Source organism: Plenodomus lingam (assembly GCF_022343315.1).
Source record: "Plenodomus lingam strain CAN1 chromosome Unknown contig_8, whole genome shotgun sequence".
Lineage (NCBI taxonomy): Eukaryota > Fungi > Ascomycota > Dothideomycetes > Pleosporales > Leptosphaeriaceae > Plenodomus > Plenodomus lingam.
In genome coordinates this window covers 276,332-291,953 of record NW_027093972.1, presented here as the reverse complement: position 1 = coordinate 291,953, position 15,622 = coordinate 276,332, and the positions used below count along the sequence as shown (strand labels likewise).

At 54.5% G+C, this 15,622-nt stretch overlaps 6 protein-coding genes across 6 annotated transcripts; 3 read left to right on the top strand and 3 right to left on the bottom strand.

The window, feature by feature from the left end:
• Window positions 1-969: 969 nt before the first annotated feature.
• On the bottom strand, window positions 970-1,455 carry IAQ61_010142 (uncharacterized protein; the record flags this gene model as incomplete). Its single annotated transcript, XM_066098676.1, has 1 exon — window positions 970-1,455. One exon carries the CDS (start codon window positions 1,453-1,455, stop codon window positions 970-972), a length of 486 nt encoding a protein of 161 aa, XP_065951221.1.
• A 518-nt stretch (window positions 1,456-1,973) lies between these two features.
• On the top strand, window positions 1,974-3,856 carry IAQ61_010141 (uncharacterized protein; the record flags this gene model as incomplete). The annotated part of the gene is made up of 3 exons (XM_003841468.2): window positions 1,974-2,211; window positions 2,271-3,244; window positions 3,299-3,856. The coding sequence occupies 3 exons, from the start codon at window positions 1,974-1,976 to the stop codon at window positions 3,854-3,856; spliced, it is 1,770 nt and encodes a 589-aa protein (XP_003841516.2).
• A 98-nt stretch (window positions 3,857-3,954) lies between these two features.
• On the bottom strand, window positions 3,955-5,023 carry IAQ61_010140 (uncharacterized protein; the record flags this gene model as incomplete). Its single annotated transcript, XM_066098675.1, has 3 exons — window positions 3,955-4,021; window positions 4,442-4,629; window positions 4,697-5,023. The coding sequence occupies 3 exons, from the start codon at window positions 5,021-5,023 to the stop codon at window positions 3,955-3,957; spliced, it is 582 nt and encodes a 193-aa protein (XP_065951220.1).
• A 678-nt stretch (window positions 5,024-5,701) lies between these two features.
• On the top strand, window positions 5,702-7,559 carry IAQ61_010139 (uncharacterized protein; the record flags this gene model as incomplete). The annotated part of the gene is made up of 2 exons (XM_003841466.1): window positions 5,702-6,841; window positions 6,912-7,559. 2 exons carry the CDS (start codon window positions 5,702-5,704, stop codon window positions 7,557-7,559), a joined length of 1,788 nt encoding a protein of 595 aa, XP_003841514.1.
• A 413-nt stretch (window positions 7,560-7,972) lies between these two features.
• Window positions 7,973-9,673, bottom strand: IAQ61_010138 (uncharacterized protein; the record flags this gene model as incomplete). Its single annotated transcript, XM_066098674.1, is given in 5 exon segments — window positions 7,973-8,252; window positions 8,311-8,939; window positions 8,950-9,149; window positions 9,167-9,258; window positions 9,411-9,673. Coding segments are annotated over 5 exon segments (1,464 nt in total), but the record flags the coding sequence as incomplete, so codon positions are not given.
• A 433-nt stretch (window positions 9,674-10,106) lies between these two features.
• On the top strand, window positions 10,107-14,133 carry IAQ61_010137 (uncharacterized protein; the record flags this gene model as incomplete). The annotated part of the gene is made up of 5 exons (XM_066098673.1): window positions 10,107-10,362; window positions 10,669-11,821; window positions 11,886-12,327; window positions 12,387-13,774; window positions 13,855-14,133. The coding sequence occupies exons 2-5, from the start codon at window positions 10,769-10,771 to the stop codon at window positions 14,131-14,133; spliced, it is 3,162 nt and encodes a 1,053-aa protein (XP_065951218.1). The 5' UTR covers window positions 10,107-10,362; window positions 10,669-10,768.
• Between the last annotated feature and the right edge of the window lie 1,489 nt (window positions 14,134-15,622).

The window sequence follows — 15,622 nt, the reverse complement described above, 5'->3', positions numbered from 1 at the left end:
AGGAAGAGATTGGATTGGCTGGAACAAGATCCCGAGGTCCGATGGCGTAAATGGAAATTGAACGAGGTCGCAAAGTTTCTCCATGGCCATTGCCATGCCAACTTCATCTGCAAAAGCTGCATACCGGTACATCTCGTAAGAAAATCCGTGTTGCAAAGCATGCCGGGCATTATTACCTGAAAGCATGGATTGCACAGCTGTCACTTGCGGCATCGCCGAATAGCCGGGGACATGACATGACCCGGGTTCGTTGGATGTCAGCTTGATCTTGGGTCTGTCTACCCAATTCAGTGCTCGGCCAAGAGGTGGGCACAGATGCATGATAAAGGCGATGTACTATGGTACCGGTAGGTGCAGTACATGAGAACTACATACTGCGCAGACAATACGGTACCGTGCATTGACCTGTTGGATTGATCATCAGACTCCCCGAGCCTTGCTCAGTCTACTGTCGAAATGTATACTATAGGTACATGTAAGGTAGAGTACACAGTGGGCAGCGAGACACGCTCCTACTACTTCACCAATGACAAGTGCCTTGTCCACATTGTAGTACAAGTGTTGTAGCAATAGTACCCGATCCCGTGCTTGGCATGCAGCCAAAGCCCGCTCAGACGATCGCGATGTAGGTAGTGACGAGAAGAGAAATGATGTGTCAGCCGAGTGCATGTTGTCACATCTGGCAGCCTGCTGTTCGGTATAATCGGTGCTTGTACAGCGAAGGCTACGTACTGTAGGTATACCATGGTACCGGTGGGTACAGTAGGTACTGTACATTAGCTAGGCACGGTACGTGGTACTCTTTGCCAACTTGCTTTTGATCAAAGTACGGGTACACAACACAGTGTCTGTCTGCCTGTCTGTCTGTCACCCAGCGGAAGGCTGCGGATAGCCATCAGGCATCGTATACTGCCTCTGGTCCTGTTTGACGAGCGTGCAGACGGCGCTAAAACCTGTCCGTCACTAGTGTCATGTTCGCCAAGCCTTGACAGAAAGCTTAACTGGATTAGACAAGCGCACTGGAGTCTGGCGCAAGACGACATGTGACACAACAACCCAGCCCCAGCCGGGCCAATCATGTGTAGAGGGAGTGTGCGGACAAGGCGGCCTTGCATGTTCATACTCTAGACTGTCTGGATGACGCCCAGGCGAGGTCGAGATGATTCGACTGCGACCATGGGATCTAGTGAATGCCTGCAGCGTCATCATCATCAGCATCATCATCATCATCATCATCATCATCAAGGCAGACGCAACAACAGTCTTCGGGGTTGCCAGTACGGGTCCGAGACGTGGCGGGTGTTGCTTTGCACTATTGTACTGTGCTTGAACTTGTCTACGGCCTTCGTCGCAGTCCAGTACACCTCCATCTATTTCCGTGTGCTTGGGTCGTCCAGTGTCTGCGCATTCCAAAGACGTCCAGAGATTGTGAGCATGGATGGATGAGGTGAGCATCGCATGGGCACTTGGTAGTATACTGTGCCTGCTGTACGCCAAGCGAGCAGAAAAGTACCTAGGATACCGGTGGGCAACAGACAATCTCCCATATTTCCGCCCTACCCATGTCCCACACCGTCACAACAAAGCAATCGCAATGGTGCAACCAACCTGCGCGCGATCGGAAATCGCATCATCGCTGGTTCGCGCTGACAAAATGCTCAATACCATACCCTTGGCCTGGCCAACTCCGCGATCGCGAATCTCCCGAGCTTTCCGAACGCACATCACATGGACTAGGTACGGTAGCTATTGTATCTGACATATAGTACAACAGTAGTCACTAGAAACTGAAAATGTTTGTCCATTCCACTGACTTGCCGTTGCCTCGATTCCACCTTTGGACTGCGTGTAGGCCTGTGCACTAGCTTCTCATTGCATTGCGAGCAAGACGACGTCCATCTGACCCTTCCATTCTGACCCTTCCATTCTGCCTGGACTTGTAGCCAGAGGAAGAGGAGAAGAGCGTAGCACATATGCCGAACCGTGGCCTCCGTCTGTATGCGACTACGGTCTTGCTGCTAGCATCCCTTACCTCTGCTATCGCGCATGGCGATTCTCATCATGGCGACACCATGGATATGGCTGCACCGCCTCCTCCCGCGCAACACAATGACAAGCCACCGAGTTACTGGAGTCTGTCCGAGCATGCCATGTTGATGTACTGGCATATTGCGCTCGAGATCTTGGCATGGGTCGTGGTTTTGCCTGTTGGTATGTCCAATCCTTACCTGCCTCTCTTGTCAACAGACTCGGTCGCTGACCAGAGCAAGCTGTTATGCTGAGCATTGCACGCTCGCGACTCGTCTTGCCATCACAATTGGCGTTTCTTGCCATCAACGCGCTCGCACTGGTACTGGGTGTCATCTACAATCACCAGACACCGGACTTGTATTCAAATAATGCGCACAGCAAGATTGGCTGGATAATCACTTGGATCGCATCAGCGTGGGTCCTCATGTGTTTGGTGCAACTACACATCAATCGCTCCGAGAGTGAGACTTTGGCGGCAGGAACACCAACAATGAATGCAACAAACATGGCGAGATACCAGCGCGTACCAGAAGAGCAGCCTCCTGCGCCATCGCGGTGGTCAGAAGACTCTGGACAGGGCACGGAGCGGAATTCCGAATCTTTGCAGGGACACTCGAGATCTTCTAGCGTTGAATCGGAAGATCTCCAGTTTGCGTCGCCCGTGCGCGCTTATAGTCAGGAGGGCGACTTTGACAACCTGGGTGACGAGTCTGAAAAGCGAGGTTTCCTAGCCGGTTCCGTTGTGGATAGGTTCATGTCCCAGAATGTGGCTCGTTTTATTGGTAGGCGAACACAGAGGATCATTCAAATCCTCGCCGTCGTTATCGAACGCACGATCCTGCTACAGGGCTTCTTTGCCATTAGCAGCGGCACGGTCGCATATGGTGGCATCGCAAGAGGAAATCACGTCTTCAACATCCTGGCGCACTACGTCAAAGGCGGCATCTTCTTCCTCTACGGGCTCTTGACACTGGGTCGGTGGATGGGCGCGTTTGCCGACTTTGGCTGGGCGTGGAACATCAAGCCGACGAGAGAGTCTGCCGGCGGTCGACGGTGGACTGTTCCTTCTGCCGAATTTACAGAGTCGTTTGTCATTTGGCTCTATGGCGTCACTAATGTATTCCTCGAACATCTGGCCGCTTGGGGCGGTGCATGGACAGCACAAGATCTGGAGCATGTTTCCATTTCTGTCATGTTCTTTGGTGGTGGCTTGGTAAGTCCTCTAGGCTCTTTTCGATACAGCGTCACTGATACTAATGTGCTTTAGCTGGGAATGATTGTAGAGTCGAGGAAGATGAGGGATCTGCTCAACTACACCGTCACCTCCTCCACCTCCGTCCATCCCACTGACGATCAATGGCAACAACCCCGCCAATATCGATTCTCGATGAATCCCATGCCCGCTCTGATCATCATGCTGCTTGGCAAAATGATGAGTTCGCACCACCAGAGCTCTATGCTTTCGAGCATGATCCACGGCCAATGGGGAAGCATGTTCATGGGCTTCGCTCTTGCCCGTGGCCTTACCTATATGATCTTGTACATTTCACCGCCGACGTCCTTCCTGCCCTCCCGTCCACCAACGGAGATCATCACTTCCTTCTGCCTCATTTCCGGAGGTCTGGTTTTCATGATGAGCAACAAGGATACTGTTGCAGCTCTCGAGGAATACCAGCTGGACGCCATGTTCATTTTTACCGTTACCATGGGTGTTACGGCGCTCCTGATGGCATGGACCACCGTCGTTGTCGCCATCAAAGGCTGGGCGGTACGTAAGGAGAACGGCAGCTGGTATACGAAGAGTCAGGCTGGTGTACTTGCGTAATCTGGCCCCGAGATGGTCGCACTCCGGACAGGCGGTGCAGCGGCCTCAATAAGATGCCCTCTGGCTGCCTAGTTCGACTCTGTCTTTTGTATTTGACTCTATCGCATTATACCCTTCTCTTCCGGCCTGGCGGGGACTATGCAGTTATCCTCGTTCTTCTTGGATCTTGATGGTCACAGATGAGAATCGAATTAGTTGGCTTGGTAATGTTGGTGATGGAAGGAAGCTTGGGGATTGAGCGCAGTGCGCAATAATGTAGTGTGGGTACGATATGAGGACACATGGCCGAGAATGAATGTAAACCGGCTTAGGAAAATCCACGACTGGCAGCGGGAGTCTGCGGATTCTCTCGGGTATCCATGTTATGCGAATATTTGAACATGGCGCTATGCCTTGGCATATCGACCTCTCCCAACCCCGCCTCTGGCTGGAATGCCACTCCCGCCTCGTGTGACCCTGGAGGACGGCCCTCGCACGGGAATACCGCCCCCTCTTCCTGCCCGCGTTGGAATCCCGCCTCTACCTCTTGATGCACCAGCAGACTTTGACGTTGGCGCTGACGTTGATGCTGACGTTGATGCTGACGTTGATGCTGGGGTTGCTGGGTTCTGAAATTTGGAGGCCAGTTTGCTGCTCGGCGGATTGTCGACAAAGGACGTGTCAGTGGTCAGAAATGTGGCTTCCATGTCATCTGGACCCTGAGAGCGGCTGAAGTGGGTACTTGCTAGATGTGCATGGTTTTGAGGGCGTTTGAATGATTCGGCTATGGGCGCCTGTGCATGGGATCAGCATCCGTCATCAGCAGTCTCGACATGGGCAGGGCGGGGCGGGGTATCGTGCCTCGGGAAAGTCGACACAGAAAGCGTTCATGTTCATGCCGTACAGGAAGCCGGCAAAGCTCTCGGAGAAGCGGGCCAGACTCTCGTGCATGAGCTGCAGTTGCATAAAGTTCTGCTCCAAATCAGCCATGGCGTCGCTGAGCTCTGCAAAGCCGTCCTGGAGGCCCTCGAGCGCGTTGCCCGAGGTGGAAGCCGCCCGCCCCCGCTGTGAGCTTTCGCGCAGACTGCTACGAGACGAGGCGCGTAAGGGGGTGGTTGGCCGGCTGCGCGGGGATTTGCTGCGTGTCCGGCGGTACGAGGGGGTCTGTGTGGGTGTTGTCGAAGCCATGGTGTGGGTGTGAATGGGGTGAATGGGGTGAATGGGGTGAATGGTGTGAGCGGGGTGAATGGGGTGAATGGTGTGAGCGGGGGTCAATGGGCGGTAGCAGTAGAGTATAGGGGAGCATGTACTCCTTATACACGCAAAGTGGTGGAGTGGCGGGGTGGCCGAGTGTGCCAAGGTAAACAACACTGTTAGACTGGTCCCCACCACAGCCGCCACCGCCCAACTCTTTCTGCCGTCTTACATAAGCAGCAAGCTCCCACTCTTACTCCAGCAATCCCCTAGTACCACGCTAGAGTACGGACACAGCAGGAAAGTAGAGTAGAGGAACAAAAGTGAGGATGCAGGTCAACACTGACCATAGGACAAAAGTGGTCCACCTCGGCCCTAGTCCTAGCACCACGACTTAGGTAGTACTCTTACACCGCATTTGGACCTGTCGCACGATGCAAATATACATGCACACCCAGCATTGCGCCAACAAGTCCTAGATAGCCCTTCCTTCCAGCTTCCTCCCATCGACACTTGCGCACTGCGCCCAAAAACCTACGCCTCGTCAGCCCCCCCAAGGGCCCCCCACCCCCCCACCCACTCACCCCCTTCCGCCCCTCCAGCTCCGCCTCTTCCCGGAATTCTCCCCCCCCCTCCAAAAGTCCCCAGTCCTCACCACCCCCGGCTGTGTTGATGTCACTTCGCGCACAACCGCTCGAAGCCCTCCTGCGATCTTCCCCATTTCCCGCGACCACATCTCGTCTCCTTTGGCGTCAACCCAGCCCGTATCGTACCCCGCGCAACAGGCCTTCCCTTGCAGTCGCGTGCGCATACAGACGACACCACCAGCAACAACACCGTCTGGTAGCGGCGACTTTGTCGAGGAAAAGCGGCACTGGGCTTTGGACGGTTGCCATTGTTCTAGGTATTGGTATCGGCGGTGCGCTTCTTTTCCCTTTGGCCAGCCCCTCATCCGAACAGCAACAAAAGGAAAGAGCAACATCGTCGCAATTCCATCTCGCACATCTCACCGATTCCTACCTCGTCATGGCCCCAAACACCCCGCCTGGGCGGCCCGGCACACTTACGGCCGATGAAGAGACAAAGTTGCGCGAGCTATGGGCAGTGACACTGAGGGTCTTCGGCGTCGACGGGGCGAGAGAATCTATCAATGGAGACGCGCCCGGCCTGGCTTCGGCACCATCCGCAGCAGATGGCAAAAAGGAAAAGAAGAAGAGCCGACTGAACGTCTTCAAGCGTAACAAGGGCGACAAGACTAGCGACGCCGAGTCCATGGCCGCTTCAGACACCAGCACATCTACCGATCTGGGCAGGCTCTCGCTGTCTGCCGACGACGACAAGCACGGTCAGAATGCCGAGTTCAAGGCAGCGCTCGCAAACATGGAACCCGAAGACTTGCGGGCAGCCTTCTGGAGTATGGTCAAACACGATCATCCTGATGCCCTCCTCTTGCGTTTCTTACGCGCAAGAAAGTGGGATGTAGAGAAGGCCCTCATCATGATGATTTCCACCATGCACTGGAGGTTAGACGAAATGCATGTCGACGAGGATATTGTGAAGCATGGCGAATTGGGCGCACTGCAACATATCTCCTCTGGTGATGCACAATCCAAGAACGACGAGGACTTCCTGACCCAACTACGGATGGGCAAGTCTTTCTTGCACGGTCTGGATAAAGAAGGACGGCCCATGTGCTTCGTCCGTGTACGTCTACACAAGCAAGGAGAGCAAACGACAGAAAGTCTCGAGCGCTTTACCGTCTACACCATCGAGACAGCCAGAATGCTCCTGAGGCCGCCCATTGACACAGCTGTTCGTCCACCATCCCTTTGCCTAAGCCGACTGATTCGGCGGGGGCACGTATACTGACCTTGATGTGTAGACCATCGTCTTCGACATGACCGACTTTTCCATGGCCAACATGGACTATACGCCAGTCAAGTTTATGATCAAATGCTTCGAAGCAAACTACCCCGAGTCCCTTGGCACCGTCCTTGTCTACAAGGCTCCCTGGGTCTTCAATGCAATATGGAGCATCATCCGCGGTTGGCTCGACCCGGTTGTTGCGGGAAAAGTACATTTTGCAAAGAACATTGACGAGCTCTCCACCTATATACCGAAGACACAGATCCCTACGGAACTAGGTGGTGATGAGAAGTGGGAGTATCATTACGTCGAGCCGGTGCCAGGGGAGAATGACAGGATGAAGGATGAAGGCGCGAGGCGGGAGTGTGAAGGCGAGAGGAAGGGGATGGTGGACAAGTACGAAAAGATGGTTTTGGACTGGGTACACGCTGGTGATGCGGCGGAGGCGGAAAGGGCAGAGCAAAGCAGGAGAGAACGCGATGAGACGGCCGAACAACTGAGGCAGAACTACTGGAAGCTGGATCCCTATGTACGCGCAAGATCACTATATGACCGTATTGGTGTCCTGCAGGAGGGTGGCAAGTTGGACTTTTATGGAACCCACCGGGCTCCAGCCAGTGCTGCCCCGACGACGGTGGCTACCAGCGCCGATGATCTGGATTGAGCTTGCAATGAGGTGGGGCTGTTGAAGCTACGTGAGGGCTTCCTCTTGGAGACGACGATATCCATTCCGGCCTACCTGGATTCGCCGAAGCGGTTCAGGTTCGCCATGCATTACTTTGTACGTGTACATAGCGTCCCTTACTACCTTATTATTACCTATTACCTCTGCCTCTCCTCACACCTACTCCTCTACGTCATGTGGGTGGGATTCGTGCCTGTAATCCGACTCGGTATACGCGCCTGGAAGCGTGCAGTGAAGGAGCCATCCCGTCTCTCCCTTGCGCTTTTCTGATTGCCAAGGCGAAGACAGTCTTTCCCATGTGATAGGATCCAGTGTCATGGTGTCATGGGACTGAATGCGAAGCCTCCTATTCTGTACATTGATTTACATGCCTATTATCCTACCACGCCGTTTTAAGCCGAATCTTCCAGGCTTTCGACCCCCCCTGCGGGGCTTGTCGTGGTTTCTTCACTTGTGGTGGGTACCGAATCGCCCATTTCGGCGCTGGCGATCCTCTCCGGCTTTACCTCTTCGGGCGCTGCGTTCGTGGGCTCGTCTTCTGAGCCGGGCATGACCAGGCCTTGAGCAGGGCGGTAGGTGACTTCGCCCTTGGCGGCGGCAGCAAGGCGCTGCTTTTGCCCAACTTCGCCCGCTCGGCCGAGAACGCCTGCGATGACTTGGATGCAACGCAGACTGAGTGGTGATTAGCAGCCAAAGTTGTTGGGTTGGATGTTCGGGGACTGTGACCTACCTGTCGTCGTTTGCTGGAATGGGGTAGGTGACCCAAGTAGGGTCCGCGTTGGTGTCAATGACGCCAATGGTGGGGATGTTGTTCAACGCACACTCATGCAGCAGAACGTAATTCTCTAAGGGATTTAGACAGACGACCAGATCCGGTCGAAGGACGGGCCTCTCGTAAAGTTGCTCCTCGAAACCTGGAACCTCCTCATCCTTGGCATTCACCACCTTGATTCTGCACCTTCCGAGAATCTGTTGGCCATTGGTAATGCTTCCGGGAATCCAGCGCTCGAATAAGTGGTAGCCTTTGGCCAGTTCAGCAGCACGTGCGACAGCGCGGTCCTGTCCATCGCGAGTGCCGACAAAGAGCACAATGCCTCCCCGCCTTGATACCTCTTGCACCACCTTGGCGGCTCGTCGTAGATGGGCGGCCGTGACTTCGAGTGAGATGATGTGGACGCCTTGTCTGATGCCGTGAATGTAGCGCGCATTGGCAGGGTTCCAGAGCGAAGTGGCATGGCCTTGGTGGGCCTCGGATGCGAGGAGCAGTTCGAGCGTGACATCGGCGGGCGAGGGAGGATTCGTGAGGAGGGTGTGAGGCTGATAGTGGGGACTGATGTCGGTTCCGAGCTTGCCCAATTGCTTGGCTAACCATTTTTTTTAGTAGACATCGGATGCACGAGGCAGGTGGAACTGACATTGCTGCTGGAACAGGTGATATTGCTCTGCCACATTGGAAGCCAATGAGGAAGAAGAAGAAGAAGAAGAAGAAGAAGAAGAAGAAGAAGAAGAAGAAGAAGAAGAAGAAGAAGAAGAAGAGGAGACAGAAGAAGATGGGATTGAGGAGGCAGGCTGGTGGGTGGTAGGACTATGGGCTGAAGGGAGTGATTGCTGAAGGCGCGAGTTGAGCTCGGCCTCGAGGGACAGCAGCTCTTTGCGACTGTGCTCTGCGGATGCATGGCTGGAAGTGGTTGTGGCGGTGGTGAGAAAACGGCGAGGGAGGTGCGAGGAGCGGGCGCCGCGTGCGAGTGCTGCCCGTGAGCCTTTGGGGTGAAGGGGGTTGAAAAAGTCAGTGATGGTGTGCCGTGTTGCGCATGGGAGGCTTCTACCTACAGCTGCGCGGTGCAATGCTCCGTAGAATCATCTTGGCTGTCGTTTGTCGTGGTCGTGATCGTGGGATGGGGAACGGGGAACACACAGGCATGCGTGGGGAAGGATTGGTTGCATGTGAGGCGATTGGGCGCTAGACCTCTTGCGGTTTCCCATGTAAATTTACATCCGTTCAACCAATCGGCCGCCAGAGCTGGCGACTGTAGCGTCGGTGTCCTGTTGTGGGCAGAAACAAGTAGGGACATGTCAACACAAGGACGGTAGCTCTGTACTCTAGAAGGATGGTTTGTTATTCTACACACTCACACCCATCCATCATCCACTTCTCACCTCCTGCGGGCTGACTTTCTCCACAGACGATAGAAAAGGTACAACAGTGGAACTCTGTACCATTTACATTCACAGTACAGTTCCACCTAAACAACTACAACTTCTACCTTTCTCTAGCCAGCCAGCTTACCTGCCCTACCTACCCTACTCGCACTGCACCCTCGCACTGCACTCGCAGCGGCCACTTTTTTTTTTTTTTTTTTTGCTTGGCTTGGCGGACCATCGGCCACAGGGTACCCGTACAAGCGCGTCAAGCGAGAAGTACCGGTCCTATGTACTCTACACAGTAAGTAAACCTCGACCGACCGACAGCCGCGTGTCAGGCCAAGTCTAAGTGGCTCGCATGTGTTTCCCCCCCCCCGCCCCCGTTCCAGATGTCCCATGTCGGCTGTCTCTGCTTGCGGCATCGACCCTTCAGATTCAAGGGACTGGTCGTGTTGCCCGCTCTTCAGCCCCATTCCCTTGCCCCTCCCCCAAAGAAAAGAGCGCTGCCATGCCCAACACTATACTCTTCTCTGTCCGCAGCCCGCCCAGCCCCCAGAGTGAGCATGGCCCATGGCCGGCCAAAACTACAATCGTCCATGACCTTCTGTTCACACGTCCACACGAATCAGAAGACTACTTGGTACGTAGCCTTCGGGCGCAGGCCTGCTTCGGCCTCTTTCTTGGCTACTAGTCTCGCCGTCTTGCGCTACCTACACCATTCGCACGTTGCTTGTGAGCCTCGTCCTGTGAACTTGTCCCCCCCCCCCGCCCCCCCATTCACACGACACCTGCCTGCACCTCTGCGACACCCGCGACGTTTGCAACACCAATCCGCCAGCCCGGCTAGCCCTCTTGCGCTCTTCCCACGCCTGCGCAGGCCCTTGAACAGCGACCACACCGGCTCAGCCAAGCTTGGCTTGGAGTCTTTGACTGACTGCCCGCCCAGCTGCCAGCCAGCCCAACCGCTAGTAGCGCGTCTGCGAAACTCGATGACATCGTCACCTGCGACACCCTCACTCGGACGATAGGTCCAGCGAGCCACCACCATGAACGGGCATGGCTTTCCCTACCCTTCACGGCCCTACCCGGCTGCCCATAATCCCTCTGCCATGATGGACATGACGGCCGACGGCATGTCTGCCTTTGACATGGAGGGCCAGTCGCTCGACTCCATCGTGGCCCAGAACGACAAAGAGAACCGGCGGCGCAGCATGCCCGTCTATAGCAGAGCGCCGCAGTTAAACATGGGCAGTCCAGACACGCGACGACTGTCCATGATGAATTTTGGGGATCCCAACGGAGGCGAAATGGACGACTTCCAGTTCGACATGTCTTCTGCCTCCATGGACAACATGATCCGCGCCAACTCCGCTTTTCCACCAACGTCCGCCGACATGCAGGGCGAGAGGATGCCTACCACCGATCTCGCCATGAACACTCCGTTTCAGAGCCAAAATTCGCCCTTTTCCGCCATGGCCGGGCCCGGTTCAGCGTACGCTTCGCCCATGCATCAGAAAGAGACTCTGAATCTCGACATGGCTGCCTACCCGAGTGGCATGTCTATGCCTCTGGACATGGACGACTCGCTCAACATGATGCCCACGGAGATGAACATGTTTCCCAACACCCAATTCAGCACGCCCATGATGGACTCGCCCGTTTCCCAGGAATTTGTCGGGCCCCTGAATGCATCCTCGCACGACAACAATGCTGCCCCGTTACGGCGTCCCGAGCTCTTCAAGCATCAGTCCTCCATGAGCCATGCGTCTGAATCCCGGCCAGCTGGCGCCCTTCTCAGTCGTACCACCAGCCAGGACCTCGGCAATCGATCCGGCCCCAGACCTCAGAGTGAGAAGCACTCGTCCATGAGTGTGCCAACACGCATGAGTCTCAACTCTCTACAAGTCCAGCAGCCTATCGCACAGGAGCCAGCCATGGACCTATCCAAGGACGCTATCAAGAAGCAATTCGAGAATTCCAACTTCCCAGTCACTGTCCCTACAGGAGGATTCCCGTCAACGATGCACTCGAATCCCCACATGAAGACTCAATTCAAAAATGCTTATTCGTCGACAGGATTCGACATGTTGGGCGTTTTGGTAAGTTTGTTGCGCGCCCCCGCGCCCTGCCCCACTGGGGAGAGGCCCACTAATTTTGTGTTAGATGAAAGTGGCCTCTAGACCTGATCCTCAAATCGATATTGGTGCTGTAGACTTATCATGTGCCTTTGTTGTGTGCGATGCTGAAATGGACGACATTCCCATTGTCTACTGTTCCGAAAATTTTGAGCGACTCACAGGCTACACAAGGCACATGATTCTCGGACGTAACTGCCGTTTTCTGCAGTCACCAGATGGCAAGGTCGAATCGGGTATCAAACGCAACTATGTGGACGACGACTCTGTATACTACCTGAAGAAGATGATTCAAAGTCGAGCAGAAGCACAAATCAGCCTGATCAACTACAGAAGAGGAGGCCAGCCTTTTATGAACCTACTGACCATGATTCCGATTGCCTGGGAGCCAGGTGGTAAGGTGAAGTTTTTCGTCGGCTTTCAAGTCGATCTTGTGGAACAGCCCAGTGCCATGACGAACAAGAACTCGGGTATGTCCGCGACATCCATGTACTCACTACATGCGCAAATTGTACTAATCGTATTGCAGACGGGTCGTACCGAATCAACTATCAGCGAGGCATGTCAATTCCCAGCTACGTGTTTAGTGATCATCACAAACCGCAACAAACCGAATCGGGTCAAACCATTTCCAAAGACGAGGTATCCAATGTGCTTGCTACGTATGGCGGATCGGGTGATTCCGAGATGACGCGGAGAATTTGGGACAAGGTCCTTCTCGAGAATAGCGATGATGTTGTTCATGTTCTGTCACTCAAAGGTCTCTTCCTCTATCTCTCACCTGCAAGTAATCGAATTCTGGAGTACGATCCTAGCGAGCTTGTGGGCACAGCCTTGTCATCAGTGTGTCATCCTAGCGACATCGTCCCGGTCACGAGAGAACTCAAGGAGACCACCAACGGTGCATCGGTGAACGTTGTGTTCAGGATCCGACGGAAAAAGAGTGGTTACATGTGGTTTGAAGGCCATGGTTCACTGCATACGGAGCAGGGAAAAGGCCGCAAATGTATCATCTTGGTGGGTCGTGAGCGTCCGGTGTACACGCTCTCCAAGACCATAGTGCGCGAGTCGGGTGGTGTTGGAGACAACGAGCTGTGGACAAAGATGTCCACGTCTGGCATGTTCTTATTCGTGTCGTCAAATGTTCGTCAGTTACTTGACAAGCAGCCAGACGATCTGGTCGGCACAAGCATACAGTCACTCATGCGCCAAGAATCCAAGATTCAATTCGGGCGCATCCTAGAGCTTGCAAGAGGGGGACGCAAGGGAGAAGTCAAACACGAAATGATTAACAAGAGAGGCCAAGTGCTACAGGCGTTTACGACAATCTACCCAGGGGATGCCATCGAAGGCCAGAAACCAACGTTCGTGGTTGGTCAAACGCGATTGCTCAAGTATTCGAGGAATGCCAGTGCCGGTCGCCCCTCGATGTACCTGAACAATAATCGAGAGCGTGACTGTCATCAATCGGTACATACACAGTACTCGGGAGGATCTCCAGCTCCTGGCTCGCTTACCGCCAATACTGGCAACACAACCCCGATGACCTCAGCAACGAACCCTCTCTTCATCACCACGGAGGAATCGCCGGCTACATTTGCTGGGCATAATGGCTTGCAGCTCGGCCATCAAGACCAAAGCCTTGCGTCGGACGACAATGTATTTGATGAATTGAAGACGACACGGAGTACTAGCTGGCAATACGAGTTGCGGCAGATGGAAAAGCGCAATCGGTATCTGGCGGAGGAGGTGCAAAGTCTATTGGCTGCCAAGAAGAAGAGAAAGCGGAGAAAGGGCGCGGGCCAAATGCAGAAGGACTGTGCCAACTGTCATACCAGAACCACGCCAGAATGGCGAAGGGGTCCTTCTGGGAATCGAGACTTGTGCAACTCGTGTGGACTGCGGTGGGCGAAGCAGGTATGTCGATCAGTACCCTCGGCAACGGATTGTTGGAGTCCATGGGTTGACAAGCAAGGCTAATTCTGGCAAACCCACAGCAAGGCCGAGTGTCTCCCAGAACGTCGTCAGCAGCTAGCGACAAGAGCAAAAAGAGTGCCTCGTCGCCACGACACCTTCAAGGTCACGCAACCATGCTGCCGCACCCGAAGGCCGAGACTGGCCCTTCGTCAACGACGACTACACAGTCTACCAAGCGATCCCCCCAAGACGGTGGCCTTGGCGAGCCTCATGCTGCGAAGTCACAACGCACAGAAGGTGGGACATCACAAGGCTTCGTCCCGCAGCCTGTGATTGATGAAGTCGCAGAGCCGGAGTGAGGGGGGGTACGACAGAGGTGCGGCGGACCTACCCTACTACAACCTCTTTTCTTATTCGACCTCTTGGTTCCAAAGTCTAGACGATACCCATTGCTTATACCTGATTTTGATTTTTGACGACTTTGACTCTTCTTCCGGTGTTGGGCTGTCCACCTGCACGGCTAGTGGGCGATTATTATTTTCATGTTTGTCGGCAAAGTCTCGGCGGTATGGGCCTGCTGTACGCATGTGTGTGTATATATCTATCTATCCATCCATCTATCCATCTATCCATCTATCTTTATAGGTTTGAGGAAAACTGTAGATAACAACGTCAACCACACGAGCACACGATCACATAGACAGCTTGCTTACATAGACGAAGGATCCAAATCTTCTGCTAGGTCTGCATGAAACTTTCTTGTCTCGGCGTTGGAGGAAAGGAGGCGCCGTGTACAGTCAAACTTTGATTGGCAGCTGGCCAAGCTTAGTCTTATCCACGGGTTGAGTGGGAGTAGCGGATAGCCAAGGCTGGAGGCTAGAGTCTGTAGACAGGTACGGCTCCTCCCAGTACGCTCGAGAGTGAAATCACAGGGCTTTAGCCCTATCACCAGCGGTGCCAGCAATAAAGCCAGATTAGTGGGGCGTCAGAGAGTATGTCTAGCTGCTGTTCGATACTCCGAGAGCCTTTCCCCTCCCTCTCAAACGGTCAACGTCCAACGGTCGAGTGATGGGCCGTCGTAGTTTCGGACCATGGACAGGTTGGGCTGCGTGTTCCCCATGTCTCCCCATGTCAGCCAGGAGCAACATGCCTGTTTCAGCGGCGTCCCCGGCGCGCTACACAGTGGCTGATTGCAAGCATGGGGCATTCCACATGCCGCCAGATCTGTGGTTTGGGGGAGGAGAAGGATGATGATGATTGCCCTGTTCTCTTCTATGCCAGCACGCTGTCGCTGTTCTTTAGGTCAGGTCAAGTCTCGTCTGTCGGATGTCGGGTCCCATCCGTTCGCCTTTGCTAGCGTCACCCACGGACAGAGTGCCTGAAGGCTGACGGTCAGGTCAGTCAAGCCAGCCACACGCGCAAGGATGTCGAGGTGCCTGTTCAAGCTCTAGGTAGATACGAGGGGGGATCGCCATGACTTTCTTGTCGTGCTTTGCTTCCATTGCCTTTCCTTTTCGCCTGTGTTCTCCTCTTTTTTTCTCTTCCCTCGCGGGCGTGCTTCCCTGCTGAGAGACAGCCCTGAGCCTCATCCGACCTATCCATCAATCTACCTACCTACCTACCTACCTACCTACCTATCCACTTGCCTGCCTGCCTCCCCCACCGTGCGGCCCTTTCACGACCTGGGTGCGCCGATTGAGTTACAGTGTCTTGCTGCCCTTGGTCTGACTAGACGCGGCTGTGCGCGGTGCCACTCGAGGACTTCGGATTGCATCGCAGTTGCCCACGGCGTTACTGTGCTACTAGGCCATACCGGTACACCGTAGAACACAGCTCGAGAAGCGGTCG